General features: G+C 44.8%; 1 protein-coding gene across 15 annotated transcripts in view; it reads left to right on the forward strand.

Annotated features, from left to right (window-relative positions):
• UQCC1 (ubiquinol-cytochrome c reductase complex assembly factor 1) overlaps positions 1 to 26,655 on the forward strand; it is a 135,577-nt gene that overhangs the window by 22,101 nt on the left and 86,821 nt on the right. For 7 of the 15 annotated variants that reach the window (XM_002710826.6, XM_089308061.1, XM_008256062.5 and 4 more), the window contains 2 exons: positions 11,366 to 11,461; positions 14,829 to 14,936. In XM_002710826.6, the coding sequence (XP_002710872.1) occupies positions 11,366 to 11,461; positions 14,829 to 14,936 (204 nt within the window). The remainder of the gene's footprint in view (positions 1 to 11,365; positions 11,462 to 14,828; positions 14,937 to 26,655) is intronic. The other 8 variants (XM_017341660.4, XM_089308062.1, XM_051846151.3 and 5 more) reach the window with 2 other exon arrangements.

A 26,655-nucleotide genomic window follows, 5' to 3' on the forward strand; every position in this document is an offset into this window, starting at 1 on the left:
AAGTTGTTGTCTGCTGCCTTACCATGCACATTAGTAGGAAGCTGGATCAGAAGCAGAATTGCATTGGCACTCATATGGATGTGAATGTCCCAAGTGGTGGCTTAACCCTCTGTACTGTGATGCCTACCCCTTTTTATTATTTTTCTTAGGGAGTTTGACTTTCATAACTGAAATCATGAAGTATTTGACCTTTTTTGATGGACCTATTTCATTTAGCATGAAGTCCTTGAGGTTCAACCCTGTTGGCAGCATATGATTTTGTTTTTTGTTTTTGTTTTGACAGGCAGAGTTAGACCATGAGAGAGAGAGACAGAGAGAAAGGTCTTCCTTCCATTGGTTCACCCCCCAAATGGCCGCTGTGGCCGGCGCACCATGCTGATTCGAAGGCAGGAGCCAGGTGCTTCTCCTGATCTCCCATGCGGGTGCAGGGCCCAAGGACTTGGGCCATCCTCCACTGCACTCCCTGGCCATAGCAGAGAGCTGGCCTGGAAGAGGGGCAACCGGGAAAGAATCTGGCGCCCCGACCGGGACTAGAACCTGGGGTGCCGGCGCTGCAGGCGGAGGATTAGCTAAGTGAGCTGCAGCGCCGGCCTGTTTTTTTTTTTTTTTTTAAGATTGCTTACTACTCCGTTGTACTTATACATGTATATTGTATATATACATATACATTGTATATACTCCATATATACATGTATATAGTCCATTTTCTTTATCCATTTTGCTTATATGTCTTTATCCATGTTGCTTATATCTCTTGGGTAATAATCCAGTGAACATGGGTGTGCCATTTACTCTTTGAGATCCTGCTTTGAATTCATTTGGATCTATGAGTACTTAGAAATGGGATTGGTGGGTTATCCAGTGGTTCTTGGCTGAAACAATCATTACTGTGGTATTTGATGGTGATTTTCTTTTTTTTTAAATTTTTTAACAGGCAGAGTGGACAGTGAGAGAGAGAGACAGAGAGAAAGGTCTTCCTTTGCCGTTGGTTCACCCTCCAATGGCCGCTGCGGCCACCGCGCTGTGGCCAGCGCACCGCGCTGATCCGATGGCAGGAGCCAGGTACTTCTCCTGGTCTCCCATGGGGTGCAGGGCTCAAGCACTTGGGCCATCCTCCACTGCACTCCCTGGCCACAGCAGAGAGCTGGCCTGGAAGAGGGGCAACCGAGACAGAATCCAGTGTCCCGACTGGGACTAGAACCCGGTGTGCCGGCACCGCAAGGTGGAGCATTAGCCTAGTGAGCTGCGGCGCCGGCCGGTGATTTTCAGTTACTGTAATTCCTACTATTTATTTGTTGGAATTCTGAGGAAGAACTGTCACTTCTCCATTTATTTATTTATTCAGTTATTTATGTCAGAATAAGCTCATGGATATCAATTTCCTTCCATGAGTTATAACCCATTTTCTTCTTAAAATTTTTTTTTTTTATAAAAGAGGTAGAAAGAGACAGATAAGTATAGCAAGAGCTCCTGTCTACTAATTCACTCCCCAAATGCTTGCATTGGCATGGGCTAGGGGCTGAAGCCAGGAGCTGGGAACTCCATGTAGATATCTCACGTGAGTGGCAGGAGCTCAGTTACTTGAGCCATCACTCATGCCTCCAGTGGTATACTTTAGCAGGAAGCTGGAGTCAGGAACAAAACGGGGTACTGAATTGAGGCACCTGTAAAGTGCATGAGTATCTCAACTACTAGGGCAAATACCCACTTCCATTTTCTTTTTTTTTTTTTTTTTTTTAAGATTTTATTTTATTTATTTGAAAGAGTTACAGAGAGAGGCAGAGCCAGAAAGAGAGAGAGAGGTCTTCCATCTGCTGGTTCACTCCCCCAAATGACCACAATGGCCAGAGCTAAGCCAATCTGAAGCTAGGAGCCAGGAGCTTCCTCTGGGTATCCCACGCAGGCACAGGGGCCCAAGGACTTGGGCCATCCTCCACTGCCCTCCCAGGCCACAGCAGAGAACTGGATTGGAAGTAGAGAAGCTGGGACATGAACCGGTGCTCACATGGGATTCTGGCGCCGCAGGCCAGGGCTTTAACCCACTGTGCCACAGTGCCGGCACCCCACCCACATTGGGAAAAATTTGGCCTTTTTTTTTTTTGATTTAAAATAGAGAGAGCGCTACCATCCACTGGTTCACTTCTTCTTCTTCTTCTTCTTCTTTTTTTTTGAGATTTCTTTATTTTTTATTTATTTTTTTTCTTTTGACAGGCAGAGTGGACAGTGAGAGAGAGAGACAGAGAGAAAGGTCTTCCTTTGCCGTTGGTTCACCCTCCAATGGCTGCACCGCACTGATCTGATGGCAGGAGCCAGGTACTTATCCTGGTCTCCCATGGGGTGCAGGGCCCAAGCACTTGGGCCATCCTCCACTGCACTCCCGGGCCACAGCAGAGAGCTGGCCTGGAAGAGGGGCAACCGGGACAGAATCCGGCGCCCCGACCGGGACTAGAACCCCGTGTGCTGGCACCGCAAGGCGGAGGATTAGCCTAGTGAGCCACGGCGCTGGCTGAAGATTTCTTTATTTGAAAGGCAGAGTTACAGAGAGGCAGAGAGAGAGAGAGAGAGAGAGGTCTTCCATTCGCTGGTTTACTCCTCAGATGGCCACAACAGCTGGAGCTGTGCCTATCCAAAGCCAGGAGCCAGGAGCTTCTTCTTCTGGGTCTCCCATGGGTGCAGGGGCCCAAGGACTTGGGCCATCCTCTACTGCTTTCCCAGGCCATAGCAGAGAGCTGGAATGGAAGTGGAGCAGCCAGGACTCGAACTGGTGCCCATATGAGATGCTGGCACTGCAGGCAGTGGCCTTACCCGCTACACCACAGCACTGACCCCTGGTTCACTTCTTAGATGCCTGCAGTAGTCCCATGACAGAGCCTGAAGTGAAGCCAAGAACTCAATCCAGTTCTCTCATGTTGGTGGCAGAAGCCCAGTTTACTAGAGCTATCACCACTGTGTCCCAAGAACTGTTTTAGCAGGTTGCTGGAATGAGGATCCAGAGCCAGGAATTGAACCCAGGCTCAAAAATGGGATGTGGTATCTTTTATTTTTTTTAAAGATTTATTTGTTTATTTGAAAGTCATAGTTAGAGGGAGAGGGAGAGAGAGATCTTCCATGTGATAGTTCACTCCCCAAATGGCCTGGGCTGAGTCCGGCTGAAGCCAACAGCCAGGAGCTTCATCTGGGTCTCCCACATGGGTGGCAGGGGCCCAGAGACTTGGACCATCTTCTGCTGCTATTTCTAGGCCATTAGCAGGAAGGTGGATTATAAGTAGAGCATCTAGGACACAAATTGGCGGCCATATGGGATGCTGATGTCATAAGTGGTAGCTTTACCTGCGATGCCACAATGCTGGCTCCTCTCCATCATTTTTCGAATACTCCCTTATTAACTGGCACCACAAGATGTTTTAGTTTATGTTGTACTCTTTGCCCTAACCCTAGATTCAATAGTTTTTCCAAGGAGACCTCATTCCTTTTTTTTTTTTTTTTTAAGCTTTATTTGTTTGAAAGGTTAAATTTCAGACAGGGAAAGACAGAGAGAGAAAGAGATTTTCCGCTGGTTCAGTCCCCAAATGGTCACACAAGGGTTGGGATTGGGTCAAGCTGAAGCCAGGAACATGGAACTCCATTCAGGTATTCCATGTGGATGGTAGGGGCCCTAGCAGTTGGGCCATCTTCTGCTGTTTTCTCAGATGCCTTAGCAGGGAGTTGGATCTGTAGAGAAGTCGAGATTCGAACTGGAGCTCTCATATGGGTGCCCATGTCTCAAGCAGCAGCCTAACATGCTGAGCCACTGCAGTCCCTCCTTGTTCTTTTAATAAAGAGATAGTATTTAGAAGTAAAGATCTGAGGGGCTGGCACTGTGGCATAGTGGGCTAAGTCTCTGCTTTTGATGCCAGCATCCCATACGGGCACTGGTTCAAGTCCCGGCTGCTCTTCTGATCCAGCTCTCTGCTATGGCCTGATAAAGCAGTAGAAGATGGCCCAAGCGCTTGGGCCCCTGCACCTGCATGGGAGACCTGGAAGAAGCTCCTGACTTCTGGCTTCAGGTTGAACCTAGATTTGGCCGTAATGGCCATTTGGGGAGTGAACAAGTGGATGGAAGACCTTTCTTTCTGTCTCTCCTTCTCACTGTAACTCTGCCTCCCAAATAAATAAATAAAAAGTAAGCCTGTCAGGTTAAATTCTACTCAGTTTTGTTTGTTTGTTTTTTAAGATTTATTTTATTTATTTGAAAGGTAGAGTGACAGAGAGAGAGAGACAGAGAGATATCGTCCACCCACTGGTTCACTCTCCAAATGGCCTGGTTACTGGCTGGGGCAGAAGCCAGAAGTCTGGAACTCCATTCAGATCTCCTATGTGGGTGGCATGGGCCCAAGTACTCTGACTATTTTCTGTTGCTTTCCCAGGCACATCAGCAGGGAGCTGGATTGGAAGCAGAGCAGCCAAAGACAGGAACCCACCCTCCATATGGGCTGCTGGTGTAGCAGGTGATGCTTTAACCTGCTGCACCGCAGGGTTAGCCCCCTACTCAGGTTTCTGAAGGCAGTTTTATGTAGGACAAAACATAGCTTTGAATCTATGTTCCCCTTGTTAATGAACTTCTTTGAGCCTTAATGTCCTAATTTCAAAAATGAGAAAAAAAATAGTATATACATTATAAGCTTATTATAAGTCAAACAGGGAGCATATAGGTTCTAGGCAGAATGGAGATCTCTAGTAAATTGTAACTATTATTTTTGTTGCCATTTTATGTTCATGCTACTTGGATACATTTTCTCTTCCCTGTATAAAGTGAAACTAGAAGAAAATAAATAATAAATAAGTAAATTGACCTAAAAGTACCTTCAGCAAATTGCAACATCTCCCTTGGTCTTAGTTTCCTCATCTGTGAAATTAAAAGGTTGGACTAGAAGATCTTTGAGATTTCTTCCAGCTCAAGTGTTATTCTAAGTTACTCCTTAGTTCTTCAGTTGCTTTTTCTCCAAGCTAAACAGCCTCAGTTCATGTTAACCTTTCCACTAGGACCTTTTATTCATCCCTTTGATCATTCCTGTGGTTCTTTTTTGGACCTTCTCCAGGTTGTCCTTCTCTTTGAAAAAAAAAAATTTTAAAAAAAGTCCACCTAGTTTTTATTGTGTATCAGCTCTATGCCCAAAATAGTATTAAGCATTGAGACCGAATATAAATGAAGGATAAGATGGGCTGCGCCCTGGTAGAGATTATAGTGGTTTTTTTTTTTTTTTAATTTTATTTGAGAGCTAGAGAGACAGACAGAGACTGATAGAAATAGAAAGAGAAAGAGAGAGAGAGAGAGAGAGAGAGAGAGAGAGAGAGATCTCCTGTCCTCTTGTTCACTCCCCGAATGCCTTCAAGAGCCAGGGCTGGGCCAGGGGCAAAGCCAGGAGCTGAGAACTTACTTCTGATCTCCCATGTGGGTGGCAGGGACCCAAGTACTTGAGCTATCACCTGCTGCCTTCCTGGGTGCACATTAGCAAGAAGTTGGAATCAGGAGCAGAGCTGGTTGGGACTTGAACCTAGGGGGTGCATGAGTATGGATTGAAGACATCCCAAGCTGTATCTTAACCATCGTGGCAGACATCCATTCCAAGCTTTTAGTTTTGCTAAAAGGTCCAGATACATATACCCATGGTATTCAAAAATTGCTTGACTCCATCTGCATTTCCCCCTCTTCCCTCCCCCACCTTCTCCTTCTCACCCTCTCTCTCTCCCATCTGAGAGCCTCTTCACTTTCAGAACCTTGTTGAAAAGGAAAAACTAAGGGTGAAATCTTAAATTCTTTTTAATGAGACTCTGTAAAAGAATTTATCACTGTGGTCTCGAACAGGTATATACATGAGAATTTACACATCTGTTTCACATACATTATTTTATTTGGTTCTCAAAATAAGTGTGTGTATGGGGTTGGCACTCTGGTATAGCAGGTAAAGCCGCTGTCTACAGTGCTGGCATCCCATATGGATGCTGGTTCTAGTCCTGGCTGCTCCATTTCTGCTCCAGCTCTCTGCTATGGCCTGGGAAAGCCATGGAAGATGGCCCAAGTCCTTGGGTCCCTCCACCTGTGTGGGAGACCCAAAAGAATCTCCTGGTTCCTGGCTTCCAGTTGGCACAGCTTCAGCCATTGAGGCCGATTGGGGAGTGAACCAGTGGAAGGAAGACCTCTCTTTCTCTCTGCCTCTCCTTCTCTCTTTGTGTAACTCTGACTTTCAAATAAATAAATAAAATTAAAAAAAAAAAATGTGTGAGATGGCCGGCGCCGCGGCTCACTAGGCTAATCCTCCACCTGTGGCGCCGGCACCCCGGGTTCTAGTCACGGTTGGGGTGCCAGATTCTGTCCCGGTTGCCCCTCTTCGAGTCCAGCTCTCTGCTGTGGCCCGGGAGTGCAGTGGAGGATGGCCCAAGTGCTTGGGCCCTGCACCCGCATGGGAGACCAGAAAGAAGCACCTGGCTCCTGGCTTCGGATCGGCGCAGCATGCCCTCCGTAGTGGCCATTTGGGGGGCGAACCAACGGAAAAGGAAGACCTCTCTCTCTCACTGTCTTAACTCTGCCTGTCCAAAAAAAAAAAAAAAAAAAAAAAAGGTGTGAGATAGAGCTGGAGCTCGATCTTCTGACCTGGTGTTTTTTTCTCTTACCACTGTATCATGCTTCTTTACCTGTTTTCTCTGTCTTGTCCTCTTTTACGGAATCGTTTCTGATGACTCTGAGTTATTCTTTTCCATTTATAAATTGCTGTTGTTTACACTGCCTATTCCACATAAACATTTTTGTACAATTTATTCTCTATTATAAACACCTAGAAAAAGGCACAGATCCTAAGTGTATAGTCTAATGAGTTACTACACAGTAAAAATATCCAGTGTTCAGATCAAGGAAGAGACATTACCAGAGCCACAGAAGCCTCTTTGATCTCCTCCTAGTCATTACCTCCAACCAAGGTTAACCACAGTCTTCAATGTGAATACCATGGCTTAGTTTGCCTTCTAAATGTACAGATTGTAGTCTCTTGTGAGCTTCTGTTTTCTTTCAACTGGTTTTAGAGATTCATCCATGTTATTCTGTACAGCAGTAGTTTATTCATTCTCATTGTTGTGTAATATTTTGTTACATGAATGGATCACAGTTTATCTGTTCTGTTGATGGTTGTTTGGGGTTTTCATGAATAGTGTTTCTATTAACATTCTTGTACATGCCTTTTGGTGAACATATGTGCACATTTCTGTTGGAGTTTATACCTAAAGATGGGCTACTCAGTCTTACAGAATATATATTTTTTCAGTTTCAACAGATACTGCCAGATAATTCTCCAAAGTCTACCATTTTATATAGCGGTTTATGCAAGTTTTAGTTGTTCTATATCCTTGTTAACTTTGTTTTGTTTCAGCATTTTAAAGTATAGTATTTAGTTTTATTTCTTGTGTGTAGTAAGTCTTTATTTTATGAACTCTTATAAGAAGGATTTTGTCTGTAGCCCTAAATACAGTGTACTTTACTTGATTCTGGTAATAAAGATAGTTCTTACCCTCATGCATCTTTTTGGTAATGACAATAGGAAATAAGCAAGTATATAAATGAATATATAACTGTACATTTTAATGAGTACCATGAAGAAAATGAACATACTACTACTACTACTACTACTACTAGTGTAGGGAGTAATGAGATAGTAAGAACTTATCTTTAAGTAAAGTGGTCAGGGGAGGTTTCTTTGAAAACATGGTGTTGGATTATTTTTTTGTCTACAAAAAGTTATTGGTGTCTTTTTTTTTTTTTTTTTTTTGACAGGCAGAGTGGATAGTGAGAGAGAGAGAGACAGAGAGAAAGGTCTTTCTTTTGCCATTGGTTCACCCTCCAATGGCTGCCACGGCTGGTGCACTGCGGCCAGAGCACTGCGCTGATCCGAAGGCAGGAGCAAGGTGCTTCTCCTGGTCTCCCATGGGGTGCAGGGCCCAAGCACCTGGGCCATCCTCCACTGCACTCCCTGGCCATAGCAGAGAGCTGGCCTGGAAGAGGGGCAACTGGGACAGAATCCAGTGCCCCAACCGGGGGACTAGAACCCGGTGTGCCGGCGCCTCAAGTTGGAGGATTAGCCTAGTGAGCCGCGGCGCTGGCCGGTGATTTTCAGTTACTGTAATTCCATCCTCCACTGCCTTCCCGGGCCACAGCAGAGAGCTGGCCTGGGAGAGGGGCAACCGGGACAGAATCCGGCGCCCCGACTGGGACTAGAACCCGGTGTGCCGGCGCCGCAAGGTGGAAGATTAGCTTATTGAGCCGCGGCGCCGGCCTTGGTGTCTTTTCAGTTTAAACATGAAAAGTTGAAGTTTTCAAAAGTTGGGTGAATCTGGAGGGCAAGGGGAAGTGATAGTCAAACAAAAAAGTAAATATATATTTATAGATACGTTTGGGTGCGAGAATGTTAATTTATAAATAATGAAAGAATGGAAATACAACAGGTACTTCTTCGGGAGCTATGGGGAAAGAAAAAGTTAAAATAACCAAATCAGGGTCTGGCACTGTGGCATAGTAGGTTAAGCATTAGCTTGTAATGCCTGCATCCCATGTGGCTACTGGTTTGAGTCCTGGATGCTCTGCTTCTGTTTTTTAAATATTTATTTATTTGAAAGTCAGAGTTATAGAGAGGCAGAGGCAAAGGTTGAGAGAGAGAGAGGGAGAGAGAGAGGTCTTCCATCTGCTGGTTCACTCCCTAGATGGCTGCAATAGCTGGAGCAGGGCCAATCTGAAGCCAGGAGCCAGTAGCCATATTCTGCTTTCCCAGGCCATAGCAGAGAGCTGGATTAGAAGTAGAGCAGCCGGGACTTGAACCGGCTTTACCTGCTATGCCATAGCACCAACCCCCCTTACACCACTTCTGATCCAGCTCCCTGCTGATGGTCCAGGAAAGCAGTGAAAGATGGCCCAAGTGCTTGGGCCTCTGTGCCCGTGTGGGAGAACTGGAAGAAGCTCCTGGCTCCTGGCTTCAGATTGGCCCAATTCCAGCTGTTGGAGCCTTTTGTGAATTGAACCAGTGGATGGAAGACCTCTCTCTCTAGCTCTCCCTCTCTCTCTCTCTGCAACTCTGCCTCTCAAGTAAATAAATAATAATAATTAAAAAAAGATAACCAAATCAAAGAGAACTCAGTCCAAAGCACAGCACATTGAAACTGCTTTTGGTTGTATTCTTTGAACCAGTTTAAATGCTTTGTGTTCCAGATGGCCCAATACACTGATGTATGTGATGTAATGGAAGGCATTCAGTGTTTAGTTGTCTGTGTTTTACAAAGCCTGCTTAATACTTACTAATTAAAGCATAAACGTCCCTGAAGCTGACTAGAAGAATCCTCACTAATTTCTTTGAGTGTTTATTTGTTTTATTTATTTTTTTAAAGATTTATTTATTTATTTGAGAGTTACACAGAGAGAGGAGAGGCAGAGAGAGAGAGAGAGATTGATTAAGAGAGAGAGAGAGAGAGAGAGGGGTCTTCCATCCGATGATGGTTCTCCCCCCAGTTGGCCGCAACAGCCAGAGCTAAGCCGATCCGAAGCCAGGAGCCAGGAGCTGCTTCTGGGTCTCCCTTTATGCCATCTTCTACTGCTTTCCCAGGCCATAGCAGAGAGCTGGATCAGAAGTAGAGCAGTCGGGACTTGAACCAGTGCCAATATGGGATGCTGGTGCTTCAGATCAGGGCATTAACCTGCTGTGCCACAGCGCTGGCCCTATTTGTTTTATTTTTATTTTGGAAGGCAGTATGTGTGTGAGAGAGAGAAACAGAGAGAAAGAGAAACTTTCATTTACTGGTTCACTTCCCCAATACCTGCAACAGCTGGGAATGGGTTAGGCCAAAGCCAGGAACCTGGAATTCCATCCAGTTCTCCCACATAGGTGGCATGTACTCAAGTACTTGAACCATTGTCTGTTGTCTCTCAGGATGCACAGTAGTAGGAAGCTAGGTTGGAAGCTGAGTCAGCAGAACTCAAACCAGGCACTCCCACATGGGATGGAGTGTTCCAAGCAGAAGCTTAACCTGCTGTGCTACAGTGTCCTCCCCTGAATAATCTTTTAATACCTTAGTTTGGAAAGAATTGTAAATAGTATTGTTCCACTAGTAGAAAGTCTGATTTTCCTTTGTTAGGATTAAAGAGAAAAATAATTTTTGTTTCATGTGTTCCATCTTTTCTTGGACTAAGCCAACCACTTTTGTAATAAAGGTAATGTAATTTCTTGACAGTTTGGAAACTAGATTTGCAAATTTACAAAATAACTCTTTAATTTCTCTATGTTTTTTCCTATACTTGCTTATATGCTTTCAAGGTTTTATCTATAATTTCACATATATGAGTATTCTTTAAAATTTTGTTTCAGAAAAAGATTCATTAGGCACTGGCATTGTGGCGCAGTGGGTTAAGCTGCTGCCTACAAAGCTGGCATCCCATACTGGAATTCTGGTTTGCATCCCAGTTGCTCTGCTTCTGATTCAGTTTCCTTTTAATGCACCTAGGAAGGCATCAGAGGATGGTCCAATTGCTTGGAGCTTCTTCCAAGTGCTTGGGTCTCCCATGTGGGTGCAGGGGCCCAAGGTGTTGAACCATCTTCCACTGCTTTCTCAGGTGCATTAGCAGGGAGCTGGATCTGAAGTGGAGCCCATATGGGATACTGGCACTACAGATAGCGGCTTAACCCAGTACGTCAGAGCACCAGCCCCTGTGTATTATTCTTGCTTGTAATAATGCATACCTAATAGGGTAGAGTTAAGATTAAATACAGAAATATGTGTAAGGCATTTAGTATAGTATCTGACACATAATCATTATACTAAGTAATGGCTACTGTTTTGCCAAAGTACTTTGAATGCAGTGTGAACAGAGAAAGGCAGTTGTGATTTGAGCAGTAGTGCTGTTGGTGTGCAGGTGATATGGAAGCTTCTGCCCTATTGAGGACTACTTTGTGAGAAGTACTTTGCATGTATTATCTGCTTTAATCCTTACTGCAGCCAAGGTTCAGTCTGTGGCAGATGTAGGTGGCAGAAGAGTTTTTAAATTCAGAATTGACTGGGTCTTTTTTCCTTCCATAAATTGCACTGCTGCCAATATTTAGTTATTACTACAGTTCAGTTTCCTAGAGTTTACTTAGTTCTAGGTTTCTAGAGCCCAATCCTTTATACATCTTGAAGTATTCATTAGAATGTTTTTTGAGCACTTGTCATGTACAGACACCGTTCTAGGTGCTTATCTTGGGTCTTATTGGTGGTCACATCACCAGGAACAGGCTAAGCAAGGTTGGATAATTTTATGGTTTTTCACTTTGTCCGGATTAACTCTCCGCATAGCTTACATCTGTTTGTTGTTCTCCAGCAGCCCCAGATGAGACAGTTCCAAGAAGGTGATGGGTCAGAACAGATTCCTGGAATAGACATACCACTGAGCAGAAAGTATCACACCACAAATAAGGTGAGGATTATTAATACTTTCTATGTGTACAGGGTACTTTCTCACAGATGTTCTTTGTATCTCAACAACATTACCAGCTAGGTGAGTGAAGCAAGGAGTTTTATTTTATTCAATATGGGTGAGGCTCATTGAGCTGATGGACTTGCCCAAAATCACAGGATAGGAAGTGATTCACCAGCTGAATATTTGACCCTAAGCCTTCTGAGCCTGAGTTCTGTGTTTCTTCCACTGTACTGCCTTGCCTAGAAAACACTTTAGGGGAATAAGTCTTTATGAATTTCTTACATGTTAAAAATAAAGTAATATTTACTGCTTGGGAAGTTTCTTATTGTATATAGCTTGCCTTCATTTGGAGAGAGTTAGAATTACAATAGATTTTTCTTGGTGTTTACTTCCAAACTGCAAGTCTCAGGTTGTTTGTAGTTGTTAATACTCATAAAATTTGTTATGCAAAGAACATAAGGGTTTAAAAGGATTTATCCAGTGCTTGCGTTGGTTGATACTGTGTACATGTGTTTCTGTTTTTTTTTTTTTTTTGACAGGCAGAGTGGACAGTGAGAGAGAGAGAGACAGAGAGAGAAAGGTCTTCCTTTGCCGTTGATTCACCCTCCAATGGCTGCCGCGGGCGGCGTGCTACGGCCGGCGCATTGCGCTGATCCGAAGCCAGGAGCCAGGTGCTTCTCCTGGTCTCCCATGTGGGTGCAGGGCCCAAGCACCTGGGCCATCCTCCACTGCACTCCCTGGCCATAGCAGAGAGCTGGCCTGGAAGAGGGGCAACCGGGACAGAATCCGGCTTCCCGATTGGGGGACTAGAACCCGGTGTGCCGGCACCGCAAGGCGGAGGATTAGCCTAGTGAGCCGCGGTGCCGGTCCTCTGTGTTTTATTGATTGTGGTTTTGAATGAGTTTTTTTTTTTTTTTTTTTTTTAATTTATGTATTTGAAAGACTGAATAACAGCAGCAGTGGGTGGGGTAGGGGAGACAGAGAGAGATCTCTTATCTGCTGGTTCACTCCCCAGATGGCTGCAATAGCTGGAGCTGAGCTGATCTGAAGCCAGGAGCTTCTTTCAGGTCTACCACATGGGTTCAGGGGCTCAAGTGCTTGGACTGTTTTCCACTGCTTTCCCAGGTGCACTAGCAAGGAGCTGGATTGGAAGTGGAGCAACAGGGACTTGAACTGGCACCCATATGGGATGCTGCGTTACAGGTGGTAGCTTTACCCACTATGCCATAATACCAGCTCCTTGAATGACTTTTTCAAAAAGATTTACTTATATATATGTATTTATTTATTAAAGATCTATTTATTTATTTGAAAGGCAGAGTTACAGAAAGGCAGAGGCAGAGAGAGACAGAGAGGGAGAGGGAGGAAGGGAGGGAGTGAGGTCTTCCATCTGCTGGTTCACTCCTGAAATGGCTGCAAAGGCCGGAGCTGTGTTGGGCCATCTTCTCTGCTTTCCCAGGCTGTAGCAGAGAGCTGGATCAGAAATGGAACAGCCGGGACTTGAACTGCTGCCCACATGGGATGCTGGCACTACAGGTGGCAGCCTTACCTGCTATGCCACAGTGCTGTCCCCTACTTATTTATTTGAAAGGCAGGGTGAAAGGTGCTGGGAGTGAGGGGAGAGAGAGAGAGAAAGATAACTCATCTATCTACTAGTTCACTCCCCGAATGACCACAGTGGCCAGGGCTGGTCCAGGCTGAAGCCAGGAGTCTAGAACTTTATCTAGATCGCCTATGTGTGTGGCATCGGCCCAACCACTTGGGCCATCTGCTGGTGCTTTCCCAGGTGCATTAATGGGAAGCTCTATTAGAAGTGGAGCAGCTAGGGCTCAAACTGGCACTCTGATATGAGGTACCAGCATCATAAGCAATGACTTAACCTGCTGCGCCACAACACTGGCCCCTTAAATGACTTTTGGCTTTCAGGCAGTATTTCTCTTTCTGTTTTGTTATGTCAATAAACGGAACATTCCTATTCTCAGCATTGTTCTTTGAATGATGAGAGTCAAGATTTCCTTTTAAATATATTTTTCTAATAAAACCTCATTCTAGGACAGGTCTTATGGGTGCAGTAGTTTAAGCTGCCACTTGGAACACCCGTATCCCATATTGGAGGACTTGGCTTGAGTCCCATCTCTGCTTCTGATCCAGCTTCCTGCTAATGGGCCTGAAAAGACAGTGGTTGATGGCCTAAGTACTTGGGTTCCTGCCATGTACAGGCACACCTGGATGGAGTTCCTGGCTTTGTCTTCAACTTGGCCTGGTTCTAATGGTTGTGGGCATTTGGAGGTTACACCAGTAGATGGGGGCTGGTGCTGTGGCACAGCGGGTAAAGCTGCCTCCTATGACTCTGGCATGCCACATGGGTGCCAGTTCATGTCCTGGCTGCTTCACTTCTGATCCAGCTGCCTGCTAATGTGCTTGAGAAAGCAGCGGAGCATGGACCAAGTGCTTGTGCCACTGCACCCACGTGGGAGACCTGGAAGATGCTCCTGGCTCCTGGCTTTAGCTTGGCCCAGTCTTGGTTGTTGTAGCCATTTGAGGAGTGAACCAGCAGATAGAAGATCTCTTTCTCTGTCTTCTCTCTCTAACTGTGCCTTTCAAATAAATAAGTCTTTAAAAAGCAGTAACATCAACAACAGCAAAGAAAGGTGGATAGAAGATCTCTCCTTCTTTGTCACTCTTCCTTTCAAGTAAATTAAATAAACAAATCCATCCATCCATTCTTTTTTTTTTTTTTTTTTTTTTTTAAGATTTATTTATCTGAGAGGTAGAGTTACAGACAGAGAGAGGGTGAGACAGAAACGTCTTCCATCTGCTGGTTCACTCCCCAGATGGCTGCAATGGCTGGAGCAGGGCGTATCTGAAGCCAGGAGCCAGGAGCTTCTTCCAGGTCTTCCACGTGGGTGCAGGGGCCCAATCACTGGGCCATTTCTACTGCTTTCCCAGGCCATAGCAGAGAGCTGAATCGAAAGAAGAGCAGCTGGGGTTAGAACTGGCACCCATATGGGATGCTGGTGCCGCAGGCAGAGGCTTAGCCTGCTAAGCCACAGAACCAGCCCCCATCCATTCTTAAAAAAACCCTAATTCTGATACCCCAAATCTGTCATTTCCTAGACATTATTTCCTAGTTCATAGACATATGGTCAATGAGGGGAATATGCCTTATCTGAAGTTTAGAGGACATCTCAGGTATAATTCCAGGTAAGATGCCTTAAAAAAAGGAAAATTAAGGTGTAGGTGTTTTGATATAGCAAGTTAAGCTGCCTGTTGGGATGCCTGCATACCATAATGATGAAAAAAACATTCTATTAAATTTTTTTTTCTTCAACTTATTTTGGTTTCCTTTCATTTGGTTGAATAGCTTCCTACTACCAAGGATTCACCACAGCCTGTTGAGGAAAAAGTTGGTGCCTTCACAAAGATAATAGAAGCCATGGGATTCACAGGACCTTTGAAATACAGTAAATGGGTAAATTTCTTATCTTTTTGGGATTTTTCCTTTCTGCTTTCTCTTTGAAGATTTTTTTTCCTAAGAAAGTTTTTAAAAGCTGCTACTTTGCTCATATAAAATTTATTCATTATTCTGAGAACTTCAAAATGCATTCCTCGGCACATACTTCTAAGTTTTATTTGTAATGACAGGGCTAAAATACTCAGTTTGAATGCTTGGAAGTATATTACAGTAGAAGGAATGGCAATAAGACTGGGCTTTCCTGCATGGTATGCCATATAGATGAGTTCTTTAGGGTCAGATGGGCCAAATGCTCTGATGGCAGCATTCCTTTTTTTTTTTTTTTTTTTTTTTGACAGGCAGAGTGGACAGTGAGAGAGAGAGACAGAGAGAAAGGTCTTCCTTTGCCGTTGGTTCACCCTCCAATGGCCGCCGCGGCCGGCGCGCTGCAGCCTGCACACAGCGCTGATCCGATGGCAGGAGCCAGGTACTTATCCTGGTCTCCCATGGGGTGCAGGGCCCAAGTACCTGGGCCATCCTCCACTGCACTCCCTGGCCACAGCAGAGAGCTGGCCTGGAAGAGGGGTAACCGGGACAGAATCTGGCACCCCGACCGGGACTAGAACCTGGTGTGCCGGCGCCGCAAGGCGGAGGATTAGCCTAGTGAGCCACGGCGCCGGCAATGGCAGCGTTCTTAAGGAAGTATTGCTCTCTGATAAATTCCTATTCATCTAAGTGATTTTCACTAGATCATTGTAGTGATTTTATTTTTTTAATTAATTTATTTATTTGAAAGGCAAGTTACAGAAAGAGAGGGACAGGCAGAGAAAGAGATCTTCCATCCACTGGTTCACCAGATGGCTGCAATGGCTGGGGCTGGGCCAGGCAAAGAGCATTATCCGGGTCTCCCACGTGGGTACAGGGGCCTAAACACTTGAACCATCTTCTGCTGCTTTCCCAGTTACATTAGCGGGAGCTGAATCGGATGTGGGATACAGGTGCTGTAGGCTTAATCTGCTGCACCGCAGCACCTGCCCCATGTAGTGACTTAAAAAAAAATCAACTAATCATCTTTTTGTTAAGTAATAGAGTCCATAATTTATAGTGATTCTTACGATGAGATATTTGCTGGTCAGCTCTTGGCCCAATACATTATATGTTATGGGTAGTTGCTATGAATGGGTGGATGTCTTGTCTGTATCAGATGCATGCTGCCCCTGGGCTCTGGCCTTAATACTCCTATCTAGTTAAAGTAATAAAATATTAGTGGTTCAGTTCTTCTCAGCTCAGTTATCTCCTAGTCTTACCATTTCTATTATAGCAGAAGAGCCTTTTAATATGCCTTGCAGGGTTGCTGGAATGTTGGGTAAGCCTATTCCTTATTCCTAAGTTATAAGTAAAATGTGAAATAGTAGGGAAGGTGTTTCTAGAAAATATCATGAGGTATGTGTTGTGGTACCATCCCTTGGGGTACCGGCATCCTATAATGGAATGCTTGGTGCCTGTCTTGGTTCTCTGCAGTTCTGATCCAGCTTTCTGTTAAAGTACCCTGCTACCTATGTGAGAGACCTGGAATTCTCAAGAGTTCTGGGACTCCTGGCTTCAGCTGTTGTGGGCATTTAGAGAGTAAATCAGCAGTTGGTAGAGCTCACCAATAGAATAGAAAGAGATCGAGGTCTAGTATCCACTGGTTCATTCATCAAAATCCACAGAAGCTTAGGCTAGGCCAAGCCAAAGTCAACAGTCAGGTACTCCGTCTGGGTCTCTCATGGGGTGCAAGGGCCCCAAGTAACCAAGCCATCATCTGTTGCTGGGGTGTGTATTAGCAGGAAGGTGGATTGGAAGTGAATGTGTGGCTTGAACTCAGGGACCCAAATGGCAATTTAACATTCTGTGCCATGATACCTGCTCCACAAATTAAGTTGCATCTTAATTCTTTGACAGTGGATACTTTTTGGTATATTAGATGTTTTTAACTAGAATCTTTCTTCCTATTTAACAAAGAGGTTGTGATTATGGTATTTGGATTTAAAAACTTAAAAGAAGAGGGAAATGAGAGCAGGAAGAGAAAGGCTTGCTAAAATTAATTACTTGGTGGTTAGGTTCTACTTGGTTGCTACCATATGCTTTGTCTGGTCTGTTTTTTATAATTCCAGAGGGAAAATTGGCTACTATTTGGAGGATTACTAAGTCATCAGGAAAATTCCTTTACTCTTTTAGCTTAAGTTACCCTCTGATTTTTCTTGATCCTGTTGTGATCTCAACTGAATCCCTCAAGTTTGCATTTTAAAAATCTTTGATGAGAGCCGGCGCCGTGGCTCAATAGGCTAATCCTCCACCTTGCGGCGCCGGCACACCGGGTTCTAGTCCCGGTCGGGGCTCCGGATTCTGTCCCGGTTGCCCCTCTTCCAGGCCAGCTCTCTGCTATGGCCAGGGAGTGCAGTGGAGGATGGCCCAGGTGCTTGGGCCCTGCACCCCATGGGAGACCAGGAAAAGCACCTGGCTCCTGGCTCCTGCCATCGGATCAGCGCGGTGCGCCGGCTGCAGCGGCGGCCATTGGAGGGTGAACCAACGGCAAAGGAAGACCTTTCTCTCTCTGTCTCTCTCTCTCACTGTCCACTCTGCCTGTCAAAAAAAAAAAAAAAAAAAAAAAAAAAATCTTTGATGATGTGGCAGTATCAACTTTGTATAACCTTCATTTTAGAATTTGTGACATCAAAATATCAAAGTATGTAGGCTAAATTTATTTATTTTTATTTATTTATTTGACAGAGCTAGACAGTGAGGGAGAGAGACAGAGAGAAAGGTCTTCCTTCCATTGGTTCACCCCCCAAATGGCTGCTACAGCCGGAGCTATGCCAATCCGAAGCCAGGAGCCAGGTACTTCTTCCTGGTCTCCCACGCAGGTGCAGGCGCCCAAGCACTCGGGCCATCCTGCACTGCCTTCCCACTGGATTGGAAGAGGAGCACCTGGGACTATAACCCAGTGCCCATATGGGATGCCAGCGCCGCAGGTGGAGGATTAACCAAGTGAGCCAAGGCGCTGGCCCCTGTAGGCTAAATTTAGATGGGGAAATGTAAGCATAACTTAGAAAGCAAAGGGTCCTTTTCAGCAATGTTGCCTCAGAAGTCTATGACTAGACACTTGTGTTAGATTGCCTTGGCAAAATTCTTTGTTCTGTGTTTTCACGTGTATTTGATTAGGGAGTACAATGCCTGTTTGTCTACATCTACAGTATTGATTTTTTTTCTTTCTTAAGATTTATTCATTTAAAACACATAATTACAGAGAGATCTTTTATCTGCTGGGTCACTCCCCAGTGGCTGCAATGGCCAGGGTTGGGCCAGGCCACAGCTAGGTGCCTGAAACTCTGTCCTAGTCTCACATGGGTAGCAGGGACCCAAATACTTTGGCCATGATTCAGTGCTTTCCCAGGTGCAATAACAGGGAGCTGGATGGGAAGTGGAGCAGCCAGAACTTGAACTGGTGCTCATAGGGAATGTTAGCATCTCAAGCGGTAGCTTAACACACTGTGCCGCAGTGCCAGCTCCCTCTTTTTTTCTTTAATGTTTTCAGGTATATTTCTCATTTTTCTTTTAGAATCATACTTAGAATTTTTTAAAAAAGGTTTATTTACTTATTTGAAAGGCTGAGCTACAAAGAGAAAGTTAGAGACAGAAATATCTTCTATCTGCTGATTTACTCCTCAAATGGCTGTAATGGCCAGAGTTGGGCTAGTTCAAAGCCAGAACTTCATTCAGGTCTCCCATGTGTTTGGCAAGGGCTCAAGTACATGGTTTGTCTTTTATTGTTTTCTCAGACCTGTGCTTAAATGGGATACAGATGTCACAGGTGGTGGCTTAACTCACTGTACTGCAATGATGGCTCCCATACTTAGGATTAAAGATTTACTTATTATTTATTTGAAAGGCAGAGAGAGAGAGAGATATCTTCCATCCACTGGTTCACTTCCCAAATGGTTGCAATGGCTAGGGCTGGGCCAGACTGGAGCCTGTAGTTTCTTCCAGGTCTCCCACATGGGTGCAGGAGCCTAAGCTCTTGGACAGTCTTTGCTGCTTTCCCAGGCACATTAGCAGGGAGCTGGATCAAAAGTGGAGCAGCTGGGACTCGACCTGGTGCCCATTTAGGATGCTGTCATCACAGGTGGTGGCATAATCCCCTGTACCACAATACCGGCCCTATCATACTTAGAATTTTTTTTGACAGGTGGAATTATAGACAGTGAGAGAGAGACAGAGAGAAAGGTCTTCCTTCCATTGGTTCACTCCCCTAATGGCCACCACGGCTGGCGCTGCACCGATCCGAAGCCAGGAGCCGGGTACTTTCTCCCTGTCTCCCAAGTGGGTGCAGGGGCCCAAGCACTTGGGCCATCCTCCACTGCCTTCCCGGGCCACAGCAGAGAGCTGGACTGGAAGAGGAGCAACCGGGACTAGTACCCAGTGCCCCAACTGGGATTAGAACCCGGGGTGCCAGTGCTGCAGGCAGAGGATTAGCCAAGTGAGCCACGGCGCCGGCCCATACTTAGAATTTTAAGTGTAGCTTTTCCTTACCCTGTCTGAGTATTCTGAAATAATCATTCATTTTTGTTCTTTTATATAGCAATGTTAGGACAATGTTTACCAGATTCAGTCATGTGCCATAGGATAGTTTCTGTATTAGCTTTATGCCAGAAAATTATTCCTGATTGGAACAGAACTTGAGAACCTGGAATATATTCACAGATGGGCAGTGAGTTTTATGTAAGCCTCAGAAACTGTGTTGAATGAAGAATATTTGAATAACAATAGAGATGCTTAGCCTGGAAAAGAAAGGACCTGATGGTTCTTCTCAGGTATTTGTGGGACAAATGTTTTAAAAAAACAGAGAGACACTTAACATGAGGTTCTCTAGTGGGCAGAAAAATGTTTAATGAGTGTTACATGAAGCAGATGTAAGTTCAATAAAACAAAATAATCTAACAACAAGAATTGTCCTCCAGTGAGATAGGTAGCCTTACAAGGTCATTGGTCTTGTTTGAACGGGAGCCCAGATGGTTGACCATGAGTCAAGAATGCAGTAGGAAGAATCCCAGTGCAGAATATGAGTAGGAGGTTCAAATGACTGAAAAGCCCCTTCCAACTCTCACATAGCTATTACTGCAAGCCTTTTACTAGATTTGTTTTTCATCTTATAGGATGTGACAAAAGACATCAGTTAGTGGGAGGGCAAGTTTTCATTTCCTAAAGCCATCTTAGATGCTTCTGTTTTATTTAAGTAGACTGATTAAGTCTTCCTAAGTTAGAATGAGATAAACCTAAAATCATCTAAGGACCAGAACAGTTTTTATTGACTGGGTGCAGATTTAGTTTACCTATCTCCTTAACTTATATTAATGCTTGATTCTTTTTTTTTTTTTTTTTTTTTTTAGATTTATTGATTTATTTGAGAGGTGGAGTTACAGAGAGAGAAAGAGAGACAGAGAGTAAGGTCTTCCATGTGCTAGTTCACTCCCAAAATGGCCACAATGGCTAGAGCTGAGCCAGTCTGAAGCCAGAAGCCAGGAGCTTCTTCTGAGTCTCCCATGTGGGTGCTGGGGCCCAAGCACTTGGGCCGTCTTCTGCTGCTTTCCCAGGCCATAAGCAGAGAGTTGGATGGGAAGAGGAGCAGCTAATATACGAACTGGCACCCATATGGGATACTGGCGCTGCAGGTGGAGGCTTAGCCTACTGCGCCACAGTGCTGGCCCTAATGCTTGATTCTTTTTTTTTTTTTTTTTTTTTTTGACAGGCAGAGTGGACAGTGAGAGAGAGAGAGAGAAAGTTCTTCCTTTTGCTGTTGGTTCACCCTACAATGGCCGCCGCGGCCAGCGCACCACGCTGATCTGATGGCAGGAGCCAGGTACTTATCCTGGTCTCCCATGGGGTGCAGGGCCCAAGGACTTGGGCCATCCTCCACTGCACTCCCGGGCCACAGCAGAGAGCTGGCCTGGAAGAGGGGCAACTGGGACAGAATCCAGCGCCCCAACCGGGGGACTAGAACCCGGTGTGCCGGCGCCTCAAGGCGGAGGATTAGCCTAGTGAGCCACGGCGCCGGCCAATGCTTGATTCTTAAAGAGGTTCTTTCCTTAAGTTGTTATTTCCAGTCCCTGTGTGATGGTCTTAAGGGACTTGCTTTAGAGATTTGTCCAGGAAAATGGCTCACCCAAGTATAAAGGCTTGGCTTTGCTGCAGGAAAAGTGAAGAACTATAAAATGCTCCTGAGTGCCACAGTGTGAGTGCTGTGTAAATACACTGGCCAATCTGGTGACGTCTTCATTATTTGAAGTGAAAACTTTTTACAAACCTGTGGGAAAAATCTTACTTTACAAGGAAGGGCTTGGGCCTTGGAGGCAAGTCAGAGGCCTTTATATGTATAGGAATCTGAAGGAAACTATAGGATTTAAAAAAAGAAATAGGCAATTAGGAATTTTAGTTAAAATTATACATTTGTCTGCAGTTTAACTGGGCCATAAGCCCCATGAAGGCAGACCTTGTTTTGTTTACTGATTTATTCTCAGAATCCTGACTAGTGCCTGGCATTGAATTTTAGGTACTAAGTGAATTATTTGTCAGATGAATTGAAGAGTTATGAGATGTCCTAAATTTCCTTTCTCAAGGTTAGCAATGGACTTGTCAAGGCCAAAGTATTATGTTATTGGTATTTCTAGGATATCATTGGTTTGGTGTTGGTACAGACCAGTGTGGTCTGTGGTCAAATACTTCTCAGAATTGCAGATATTAGCAAAGTTAAACAGGCTTCTTTTATGGTCTGCGATATGATGAATGATAGCAATTGATTTGCTGATGTTGAATCAACTTTACATTCTGGGATAAATCCCATTTTATTGTGATATATTGTCATTTTTTAAAAAAGATATATTTATTTATTTGAGAAGCAGAGAGAGAGAGAGAGAGAGAGAGCTCTTCTATCTGCTGGTCTACTCCCCCAAATGCTCAGCTGAGGCTGGGCTTTGCTGAAGCTAGGAGACTAGGACTTTATCCAGGTCTCCTATGTAGGTGGCAGGAACCTAAATACTTGGGCCACCATCTGCTGCCTTGCCAGGCACATTAGCTGGAAGCTGCATTGGAAATTGAGTCATTGGGACTTGAACCAGCACTTTGATGTAGGATGAAGGCATCCTAAGTGGCAACTTAACCCACTATCTACCTACCTGTCATCCATTTAATATATTGATGGATTTGATTTGTTAATACTTCAGTACATAATTTTACATCTCTGTTCATGAAAGCTGTGGTTCTATAGTTTTGTTTTTTCTAGTGTCTTTGGTTTTGATACCCTAGAATGAGCCGGGAGGTATTCTTTTGTTTTCTGGAAAAACTTGTGTAGTTTTCATATAATTTCTTTAGATGTTTGGTAGAATTTTTTATTGATGCCATCTGGGCCAGGAATTTTGTTTGTTGGAAAGTTTTTAACCACAAATCTAATTTCTTTAATAAATATAGGACTATTTGTATTATTTATTCTGATGAGTTTTGGTAGTTTGTGTCTTTGAAGGGATTTGTCCATTTCATCTAAGATATCACATTCATTGACCTAAAGTTGTTCATAATACCTCCTTATTATCCTGTTAATGTCTTTAGGATGTATACTAATGTCCCCTCTCTGATTTCTGACAGAGATAATACATATCCTCTGTTTTTATTTTTATTTTTATTTTTTATTTTTTTTGACAGGCAGAGTGGACAGTGAGAGAGAGAGACAGAGAGAAAGGTCTTCCTTTGCCGTTGGTTCACCCTCCAATGGCCGCCGCGGCCGGTGCGCTGCGGCCGGCGCACCACGCTGATCCGATGGCAGGAGCCAGGAGCCAGGTGCTTTTCCTGGTCTCCCATGGGGTGCAGGGCCCAAGCACCTGGGCCATCCTCCACTGCACTCCCTGGCCACAGTAGAGGGCTGGCCTGGAAGAGGGGCAACTGGGACAGAATCCGGCGCCCCGACCGGGACTAGAACCCGGTGTGCCGGCGCCGCTAGGCGGAGGATTAGCCTAGTGAGCCGCGGCGCCGGTCTATCCTCTGTTTTTATTAAACTTGTATTTTAATTCTATGTTTGGATTAAACATATTATATTTATTTTTAAAGATTTATTTATTTGAAAATCAGAATTATAGAGAGGGAGAAGCAGAAAGAGAGAGAGATGTCTCCATACTCTGTTCACTTTCCAAATGGCCACATGGCCAGGGCTGGGCCAGGCCAAAGCAAGGAGCTAGGAGTTTCATGGCTTGGGTCATTCTCCACTGGTTTCCCAGGTGCATTAGAAGGGAGCTGTATCAGAAGTGCAGCAGCTAGGACTTGAACCAGTATCCATATGGGATTGCTAGTGCTGCAGGTGACTGCTTTACCTGCTATGCCATAGTGCCAGCCCCTAAACTTATATTTTAATTCTGTGTTCCACAAGCTTTCTTTTGAAAGGGGGCAGGGGTTGGCAAGTAGACAGAGAGCTGTCATCCACTGGTTCAGGTCCCAAAGCAACAACAGCTGGGGCTAGGCCAGCTGAAGCCAAGAGCCAGGAACTCAATTCCTGTTTCCCACAAGAATGGCAGGAACCCAATTACTTGAGCCATTACTAGTTGCCTCCTAGGGTGCACATTAGTGAGGAGCTGAAATCTGGAACAGGGCCAGGACACAAACCCGAGTACTCTGATATGGGATGTGGGTGTCTCAAGTAGTGTCTTAATCACTGCACCAAATACCTACTCCTCCTTTGTGTTTATTGTTTTTATCTTTGTTCAGTCTGGCTAAAGTTTGTCAGTTTTCTTTTTCTTTTATTTTTTAAGGATTTATTTATTTATTTGAAAGGCAGAGTTAGAGAGGCAAAGGCAGAGAGATGAGAGAGGTCTTCCATCTGCTGACTTACTCCCCAAATGGCTGCAACTGCTGGAGATGGGCCAGATCTGAGGACAGGAGTCAGGAGCTTCCTTCAGGTCTCCCATACCAGTGCAAGGGCCCAAAGACTTAGGCCATCTTCTACTGCTTTCCCAGGCTATAGCAGAGAGCTGGATCGGAAGTGGAGCAGCCAGGGCTCGAACCGACACACATATGGGATGCTGGAACTGCGGGTGGTGGCTTTACCTGCTAAACCACAACGCTGCCCCCAAGTTTGTCAATTTTATTGATATTTTATTTATTTATTGTAAAATATTTATTTTATTTGAAAGGATAAAGAGATAGAGATCTCCCATCTGTGGTTTCACTCCCAAGACACCCATAATATCCAGGGCTGGGCCAGGCCAAAACCAGGAGTTGGGAACTCAGCCTGGGTCTCCCATGTGGATTGAGGGAATAAACCACTTGAGCTGTGACCTCCTGCCTCTCAGGGTATGCATTACGAGGAAGCTAGAACTGGGAGCAGAGCAGGACTGGAACCCAGGCACTCTGATATGAGAAGTGGGCATCCAAAATGAAATCTTACCCATTCCACCAAATGCCCGTCTCATAAATATTTCTAAAGAACTAAATATAAGTAGATTTGGCTGCTTTGATGTTCTGTATTGTTTTTCTTTTTTCAGTTTCATTAATTTTTTAAAAATATTTATTTATTTATTTGAAAGTCAGAGTTATAGAGAGAAGGAGAGGCAGAGAGAGAGAGAGGTCTTCCATTTTCTGGTTCACTCCCAGTTGGCTGTAATGGCCAGAGCTGCACTGATCTGAAGCTAGGAGCCAGGAGCCAGGAGCTTCTTCTGGGTCTCCCACATGGGTGCAGGGGCCCAAGCACTTGGGCCATGCTCCACTGCTTTCCCATGCCGTAGCAGAGAGCTGGATCAGAAGAGGAGCAGCCGGGACTAGAACTGGCACCCGTGTGGGATGTCAGCACTGCAGGTGGCAGCTTCACCCACTATACCACAGCGCCAGCCCCTATTTCATTAATTTTTGTTCTTTATTCTTTCTGCTTGCTTTTATTTTTTTTCTTAAAGGCTTTTTTAATATTTTTGAAAGAATAATAGAGAAAGAGGGGAGGCAATGAGGCATAGAGAGGGGGAAAGAGAGAGAAAGGGGGAGAGAGAGAAAGAGAGAGAGAGAGAGAGAATGAATCTTCCATCCACTGGTTCACTCCCCAAATAGCTGCAATGGCTGGGGCTGGGCTAGGCAAAAGCCAGGAGCCTGGAACTCCATCTGGGTTTTCTACATGGGTAGGGGGCCAACGCACTTGGGCCATCTGCTGCTTTCTGAGGTGCATTAGTAGGGAGCTGTATCTGAATTGGAGCAGCAGAGACTCAAATCAGTGCACCAGTATAGGATGAAGGCATCATAGGTGGTGGTACTCTGTGCTACAATGCTGACCTCTTTGCTTTTAGATTTAATTTGCTCATGTTTTATAGTGTTTTACTATGGATTTTGTTTAAATGTGGGTTTTAAGTGCTAATTTACTCCCCTAGAGATGCATATCTTATTTCCATTTATTATATATTCTATTTTCTCTTACATGAACATTAGATTAAAACCTTGAAAACATGATAGACTTCATATTAGCAAGTGAAAAAGTTTTAATTGCAGTCAGAGATATAATACTTCCTTAATTTATTTTGGGTATTTCTGCCCATCAGGAAGATCTGTGATTTAACCATAGGGAGTATTGAAAAGGATGTACAGGGTCCAACATTGTGGCTTAGCGGTTTAAGCCACCACCTGTAATGCTGGCATCTCATATGGATAATGGTTTGAGTCCCAGCTCCTCCATTTCTACACTTGATCTTAGCCAAAAGGCTGAGAAGCAATTGCTGCTCCATTTCTGATCCAGCTCCCTGCTAATGTGCTTGGGAGGGCAGCAAAGGATGACCCAAGTGATTGGGCCCTTGTACCCATGTAGGAGACCTGGATGAATCTCCTGGCTCCTGGCTTTGGCCTGGCCTAGCTCCGGCCATTGCGACCATTTGGGGAGTGAATCAGAGGATAGAAGGTATGTCTGTCTCTCCCTCTATCTCTGTAACTCTGTCTTTCAAATGAATAAGTAAATACATCTAAATACATCATTTTTAAAAGAAGATTTATTTATTTACTTGAGAGTCAGAGTTACAGACAGAGAAAGGGAGAGAAGAGAGAGAAGTCTTCCATTTGCTGGTTCACTCCTCAAATGACCCCAACAGGAAGAAATGAAATGATCCAAAGCCAGGAGCCAGGAGCTTCTTTGGGGTCTCCCATGCAGGTGAAGGGGCCCAAGTGCTTGGGCCATCTTCTACTGCTTTCCCAGGCCATCAGCAGGGAGCTGGATTGGAAGAGGAGCAGCTGAGACTTGAACCGTCATCCATATGGGATTCAGGTGTTGCAAGAGGATGCTTAACCTACTACACTACAGCACCAGCCTCTGCATAATTTTTTTTTCTTTTCTTTATTTGAGAGGTAGAGTTATAAAGAGAGGGAGAAGCAGGGAGGAAGGTCTTCCATCTGCTAGCTCACTCCCCAAATGACTGTAACGGCCAGAGCAGGACCCATCTGAAGCCAGGAGCCAGAAGCTTTATCTGGGTCTCCCATGCAGGTGCAGGGGCTCAAGGCCTTGGATCATCTTCTACTGCTTTCCTAGGCCTTAAGCAGAAAGCTGGATCAGAAAAGGAGCAGTGAGAACACGAACAATTACATGTATTGGATGTCAGTGCTGCAGCAGAGGCTTAGCTACTATGCCACAGCACCAGCCCATAAATACATCTTTTAAAGAAAAGTATGAGCAGGCGCCGCGGCTCAATAGGCT

This window comes from Oryctolagus cuniculus, chromosome 11, assembly GCF_051225735.1.
Source record: "Oryctolagus cuniculus isolate XC-2025 breed Fujian yellow rabbit chromosome 11, ASM5122573v1, whole genome shotgun sequence".
Lineage (NCBI taxonomy): Eukaryota > Metazoa > Chordata > Mammalia > Lagomorpha > Leporidae > Oryctolagus > Oryctolagus cuniculus.